At 47.6% G+C, this 7,500-nt stretch overlaps 1 protein-coding gene across 1 annotated transcript in view; it reads right to left on the bottom strand.

Moving 5' to 3' along the window:
* Window positions 1-1,743: 1,743 nt before the first annotated feature.
* Window positions 1,744-7,500, bottom strand: part of LOC106350254 (transposon Tf2-1 polyprotein) — an 8,156-nt gene continuing 2,399 nt past the window's right edge. Inside the window, exons 1-2 of the mRNA XM_048771269.1 lie at window positions 6,787-7,500; window positions 1,744-6,736 (exon numbers count right to left, since the gene is read on the bottom strand). The exon at window positions 6,787-7,500 is cut by the window's right edge and continues 2,399 nt beyond it. Of these exons, the coding sequence (XP_048627226.1) occupies window positions 3,319-6,736; window positions 6,787-7,500 (4,132 nt within the window). The 3' untranslated portion in view covers window positions 1,744-3,318. The remainder of the gene's footprint in view (window positions 6,737-6,786) is intronic.

Raw genomic sequence — 7,500 nt, 5'->3', positions numbered from 1 at the left:
TGTACTGTCCTCGTGGGCGAAAATCACCCGGACAGTCCACGGAAAGGGCCAACGTGCTGATATGCGTACTGACGGACAGTCATCGTGGGCCAAAATCACCCGGACAGTCCACGGGAAGGGCCAACGTGCTGATATGTGTACTGACGGACAGTCCTCGTGGCGAAAATCACCCACGGACAGTCCTCGTGGGCGAAAATCACCCACGTCGTGGCGAAAATCACCCACGTCGTGGCGAAAATCACCCACGTCGTGGGCGAAAATCCCCCACGGACAGCCAAAATCACCCGAGAAGCCAAAAATTCAAAAATTAATATTTTTGAAGAAAGTTTTCTGAAAGGAAACATCAAAAATATGTCAACAATGAGTTTAGGATGTCAAGTGTTGATCAAAAGTTGCTATAGACATCCGTGAAGACAACAAAACTCCGAACCTTGTAGCATGCAAAAGACATGGTTAGAAGCAAAAGAAAATTATGAAAATTTACCAGAAAATAGCTTTAACCATCCTTATGAAGCATGCAAAAAATCAGATTCAAATTCGAAGTATTTTTTTTTTTACATTAAAAATACTCCCGGAACACAACCAATGTCTACTGGTGACATGCTGAAAAAAAGTGTTTTGTCTATATAAGGGGTAGGCACTCCTCTGTGCCTACCAGGAGGGTGGGAGTCCGAATGGGTGTGGGTAATGTCCGAGTGCTTGGTGCAGCACGATGATGCTTGGGTTGAGGTCCGATGGCCGGGACTGTCTCCGGCGACTTTTCCGGTGACTTTTCCGGCGACTTTTCCGGTGGACCATTTTGCCCCTAAAATCAAATTTTCGCGCTTGTGTGGTCTTGGCCTGGTTTCATCCGTCTTCCAGCTGCTCTTTTGATTACATCTCGAGAGTGGTTGGAAAGATTGATGTTAGCGGGGCAATGAACGTGCGGCGTATGAGTGATGATTGGATAGCTAGTGTTTGTAGGCTCTGTGCTCGCGCACCCAACTACAGACCAACTATCCTTCTCAGTTTCTTCACTAGCATAGCTATGCTTGTTGAACTGATCAGGGGCCTGTGTTGCGTACCTATCTAGAAGGAATTGTTAAGCTTTGCTTAAAATATTGTTCGCGGCATCTCCTTCATTGGGGAAGTCGTGAACACATAAGCCGGCACTTGTGATCCTTGCGTCTTTGCATAATTTATGCATTGTTCGCCAAGGTGAACAAGCTGTTTGCTGGGATCTCGGTTGCGGAAAGATTATGGCGGTGACTCGAAGAAATTCTGTCCTGCTAAGCACGTTTGTCTCCGGACAAAAGATGACGGTCAAGTCTTCGTCTGTTCCCTCTTTCCATGTGTTTGCGGGAACATGACCAGGGCTTGCCGTGATTTATGAATGCTACCTGGTTGATCCTGCCAGTAGTCATATGCTTGTCTCAAAGATTAAGCCATGCATGTGTAAGTATGAACGAATTCAGACTGTGAAACTGCGAATGGCTCATTAAATCAGTTATAGTTTGTTTGATGGTAACTACTACTCGGATAACCGTAGTAATTCTAGAGCTAATACGTGCAACAAACCCCGACTTCTGGAAGGGATGCATTTATTAGATAAAAGGTCGACGCGGGCTCTGTGAAACGCCCCAACCCATTTTTTCGTAACATCAGTACGAGTCTGGCTCGACTTCCTCGATCAGACTTGGGCCGTTTTCATTTTTTCTTACTTAGTATTATTTCAGAGTGTTAGTTCTTTTTCAGACAGTCAAGTAAAGCATAATACGATTTGAATAGATAGTCTGAGGTTCGAGTTAACAAGTCAGTTCGCTATAAGCTATTACATGTTAAACTCGTCCTATATCTACCCAAACCCACCATCCTTCCTTCCTGCCTTCGTCTCGCGTTCAGGCTGTGTCTTTACCCTTTCGGGTCTGGTCCTGATCTGCATCCAAATAAGGAGGCATAAGCAACATTATGCTTAGTGAGAGCGGTCATTCCGTCTCACTCAGCCAAGTAAAGCAATCGAGTCAATCAGTCAATAAACGGACATGCTTATCGTCAGTCAGTTACTTAGCCGACCCAATCATTCCAAGCCAAAGCGCCATCTGATCCAGTCAAGCCCTAGCAGGCCAATACGGCTCTAGGCGCATGATCAGGTCCAGATGCGTCGATGGAAGGAATCGACTGTTCGGACTAAGCCAGATCTTAGCAGATAATTCGAATTAGACAAGCAATCAGTACATAGAACATTCCGATCAGTCAGACTACGATTCAGTACGATAGGCTACGGTCACGCACTCACCTTTGTCTTAGAGTCGGTATATTCTGTTTGATTCGGTCTCTTCTGACACCTCTTGAGCGGTTTCCGTCGGATCTTCAAACTTCCAGACAGTCGGATTTACTCCACAGACGATCGTTCTTGACTCGGATCTGTTCGATCCAGCCAAATATCGAAAGTTCTCTCTTAATCGGACCTTTCTCTCTGTGTGTTTTCTCTCTGGTTCTCTCTTCCAGTTTTCGTACAGAATGTCGAAATAAGACGAAGGAGACGATTAAAAAGGCAGTTGGGCGGTTTAGGCCCGAGAAACTGCGGCTCTTAAACCGTCACCGACACTCTGTGTATTTCACGCGCAGATTCCACGCGCGGCTCTTAAACCGTGACCGACAGTCCGTGTATTCCACGCGTGGCTCTTAAACCGTTACCGACACCCCGCGCTCTAAGCCGTTCCAGCGCGAGTTTTTCCACTATTCGGACTTTAACTGTTCCCGCCAGTTTAACTTAGGCAGAAATCGAGCTAGAGCCGACTGATCCAGTCATCAACTCTAACCGGCTTGTCCGAATCAGACTGATTCTACTGAATCAGCTCATCTCAGTTTAGCCGACAGTCTTAACCACCTTGCCTGATTTCAGACAACCGCTGTCTAGCCGACCAGTTCAACCGTCTTGTCCGAATCCAACAACACTTGTCCGGATCCGACCATCGCTGCCCGAAAATTCCGCTTTGCCTGGATTTTCATCGAGTTGTCTGAACATCCTGAGTTTCAACAAACCGAACGGCTGGTCCAATAACCCGAGCGTAAGACCGACTGATGGAGCTTTGTCTGGCTCAAAAACAGATCCGTTCCTAGCTTTAATCGGGTTCAGGGTTCCGCTCTAGTCGCTACTAATCAGGCGCCAATCCAAGTTCTCCCATCCACCCACGGAAAGTCCTTCGAACTCTGATCAGCTCTTTCTAGCATCATCCAATCCATTCAGAACGTTTTCACAGTCCGACCAGTCAATCCTCAGATCATCCTAACATCGATCTTTGGAACACGGTCGCTACAAGTTCTCCCCCACTTGGCTCAGACTCGTCCTCGAGTCTTTCTTCCTGAATCTTCCGTGAGTTTGTCAAACCACTTTGGAAATTCAGCTTTCATTCTCGCCTCTGGCTCCCAAGTCGTTTCTTCCTCTCCATCGCAGTCCCAAACGACTTGGATCATTCTGATATTCTTTCTCCCTTCAAGTTTTGTTTTTCTACCAATGATCCGGACTGGTCGTCCCTCCACAGTAAGGTTCTCTCTCAAGTCAGATGGTGGTTCAGGAACCACATTGTCTTGATTCCTTATGCATTTTCGCAGCAAGGATACATGGAACACGTTATGGAACTGCGCCATCGATGAGGGCAGTTCCAATTTGTAGGCGACCTTTCCTATCCTTTCCAGGATTTTGTACGGCCCCATGTATCTTGGACTCAGCTTGGCATTCTTTGAGGATCGATCCTTGCCTTTGTAGGTGACGGTTTTGAGATATACCATGTCCCCTACTTCGAACTCAAGGTCTTTTCTGCGTCTGTCTGCATAACTCTTCTGTCTGTCCTGAGACTCTTTCATCTTCAGTTTCAAGACTCGGATTCTTTCAGTTGTCTCTTCTACAAAATCTCGGCCAAATATGCTGCGCTCCCCCACTTGGGTCCAGCATAGTGGTGTCCTACACGGACGTCCGTACAATGCCTCGTAAGGTGACATTCCAATGCTTGCATGATAGCTGTTGTTGTATGAAAACTCTGCCAGATGCAAGTACTGATCCCATTTGTCTCCCCAATCCAAAACACAAGATCGCAGTAAGTCTTCAAGTGTTCGGATTGTTCTCTCTGATTGTCCATCCGTTTGTGGATGATACGCTGTACTCATATGGACCTTGGTCCCCATCGACTTCTGCATAGCTCTCCAGAAAGCCGAATAAAATTTGGAGTCTCGATCTGACACTATGCTTACCGGAACTCCATGAAGTCTGACGATCTGTTCCACGTATAACTTAGCTAGCACCGCTGCATTGTCTGTTTTGTTGATAGCCAAGAAGTGTGCGGACTTGGTCAATCTGTCCACTATCACCCAGATAGAGTCCTTGCCGTTCCTCATTGGCAAGCCAGTCACGAAGTCCATCGTGATCTTATCCCAAGGCCATTCTGGGATGGGTAAACTCTGAAGTAGTCCACTCGGAACTTGATTTTCTGCCTTAACCATTTGGCAGATTGGGCACCCAGCTACCCATTTTGCAACATCACGCTTCATTCCAACCCAATGATAGTACCTCTTCAAGTCTCGATACATCTTATTGGCTCCTGGATGTATCGAAAACTTTGACTGATGTGCCTCCTTTAGGATCTCATCCCGCAATCCTATGTCGTTAGGAACACACACTCGGCCATTAACCAGAATCGTCCCATTGTTTGAAGTCTGATACTCTGTCTTCTCGTTCTTGGAAGCTTTCATCAGATCTTCATCCTTTTCCTGTGCAAGGCGAACTCGGGACAACAAGTCTGCCTGATCCGCTGCACCAAGACCCAACGGTTCCAATTCGTCAGTCAAGGCAGCTAATCGTAAGGTTCCAACCATGTGAACCAGTTCCTCCATGTCTTTCTCTGAAGCCGAAGCTACTCTCTTCCGGCTCAAGGCATCTGCGACCAGATTCGCCTTTCCCGGATGGTAGGCAATATCCAAGTCGTAATCCGCAACCAGTTCCATCCAACGCCTCTGTCTAAGGTTCAGCTCTGGTTGAGTAAAGATATACTTCAAACTCTTATGGTCCGTGAAGACTTGGACCTTAGCACCATAGAGATATGACCGCCATATCTTCAGCGCGAACACGACAGCAGCCATTTCTAAGTCGTGTGTTGGATAATTCCCTTCGTGTTTCCTTAGCTGTCTAGACGCATACGCAATCACTTTGCCTTGCTGCATCAGTACGCACCCAAGTCCAACTTTGGATGCATCTGTGTACACTACGTATGGCTCATTGTCCATAGGAAGAGCCAATACTGGAGTAGTCGTCAACATCTCCTTGAGTTTGCTGAAACTCGCATCACAGCCTTCTGTCCACACAAACTGAACATCTTTCCCGGTCAACTTTGTCAACGGTTGAGCCATGCTGGCAAATCCCTTAACAAACCGTCGGTAGTATCCAGCCAGTCCGAGAAAGCTCCTGATCTCTGTTGCGTTCCTTGGTCTGGGCCAGTCCGCAATGGCCTTGATCTTCCCTTGGTCCACAGACACTCCCTTGTCCGAGACTACATGACCCAAGAAACCAATTTCTCTTTGCCAAAAGCTGCATTTGCTGAGCTTGGCGAACAACTTATGTTCCCGCAGCCTATCTAAAACTTTTCTCAGATGGTCTTTGTGCTCTTCCTGATTCTTTGAGTAAATCAGGATGTCGTCTATGAAGACTATAACGAATTCATCCAGGTAATCTCTGAAAACGTTATTCATCATCTTCATAAAGGCCGCAGGGGCGTTGGTTAATCCGAAGGGCATGACCACAAACTCGTAGTGGCCATATCTCGATCTGAAGGCTGTCTTACGGACATCCTCTTCAGCAATCGGAATCTGATGGTATCCCGAAGCTAAATCAATCTTGGAGAAACAAGAAGCACCTCGGAGTTGGTCCAATAACTCGTCTATCCTTGGAAGAGGGTACTTGTTCTTCACTGTAACTCTGTTAATCCCCCTGTAGTCGATGCATAGCCTGAAGCTACCATCTTTCTTCTTCACGAACAGAACCGGTGCGCCCCAAGGTGAACTGCTTGGGCGCACAAACCCTTTTTCCATCAGTTCATCTAACTGTTTCTTAAGTTCTGCCATTTCAGCCGGAGCCATCCGGTACGGAGCTTTCGTGATTGGCTTTGTGCCCGGCTCAAGCTCAATCGTGAAAGGATCAGCACGGTCCGGTGGTAATCCTATCAAGGATTCGAACACGTCATCATACTCCTTTACAATCGGAATCCCTTCCAACTCAGGATCAGGTCCGACTTCCACAGTTGTGATTGAAGCCAGATAGGCCTCACATCCTTTTTTCAGCATTCTTTCTGCTTGAAGTGCTGAAATGATCAGACTCCCGTTGGTCGGTCTGACCCCTTGATAGACAAGCTTTCCATTGCCTATCTCAAACTGAACTCGGCCTCGATGACAATCAAGATGTGCCTTGTATTTACTCAGCCAATCCATTCCAAGGATCACATCGTATGATTTCACTGGGCAAACGACCAAGTCGGCTGGCATGTTCACTCCTCCGATCATCACAGAGACGTTTCGGATTTTCCCTGAAGTGTACATGATCTGCCCACCAGCTGCCCGAACCACTCTTACTTCTTCTTCTGGTTCTTTCAGGAATTCCCCAATTCCAATCATCTCGGGTTGCACAAAGCAGTGAGATGCACCAGAATCAAACAGAACATGGGTTGCCACTCTACCCATGACTAAGGTCCCTACATATTCACCCTGAACACTAAGGACCTACTCTACAAGCAAGCAATTTCACACAGAAATTCTTAAGGCAAAGGTGAGAGATAGGATGACTCACCAGTGATCGGATGAGACGTGCTTGGGTTCATTGACTCATCACTGATTGTGTACACCCGCGGCATGATGGCCTGCCTCTTTGCAGCAGGCAAAGGTCCATCGCTCGGACGCTTCCCAGCAAATTGTGCGTCCTTCGGACACTGATTCTTGTAGTGCCCCGCTTCACCGCAGTTGTAACACACACGTTCCCCAGCACCCTTGTTCTGGCTCTTCGGCCTTAGGTCTTCCTCAGGACAGTCACGCACCTTGTGATCCATACTTCCACAACGGTGACAAGCTCCCGAAGCAGCACGGCAGACACCAGAGTGCATCTTCCCGCAAGTCGAACATGCACTGCGACCCGTTGCATTCGGCTTGCTGGAAGAGCCAGCCTTCACCGGCTTTTGATTCTTCCCCGCATGCTTACCAGGATGGACATGCGCCACAGTGCCAAACACCTTGGCTTCCTCACTGATTCCAGCTTCCTGTTCTGCGGCCTTTTCCACCAATTCGGCCACAGTATCATAGTTGCGGATCTTACAACGAGTTCGGAGATCAACCCTGAGTCCGCGCATGAATTTGCGGACCAAGGAGATTTCCGACTCAGCCTCACGCCCAGCATACTTCTTGAGGCTGTTGAATTCCGCTTCATACTCTCTTACAGTCATGGATCCCTGTTCCAGTCTGAGAAAAGCTCCCTCGAGCTGGTCA

This window comes from Brassica napus, unplaced genomic scaffold (genome assembly GCF_020379485.1).
Source record: "Brassica napus cultivar Da-Ae unplaced genomic scaffold, Da-Ae ScsIHWf_1084;HRSCAF=1548, whole genome shotgun sequence".
Taxonomy (NCBI): domain Eukaryota; kingdom Viridiplantae; phylum Streptophyta; class Magnoliopsida; order Brassicales; family Brassicaceae; genus Brassica; species Brassica napus.
Note: the sequence above shows the minus strand (reverse complement) of the source record. Positions and strands in the feature narration are given on the sequence as shown.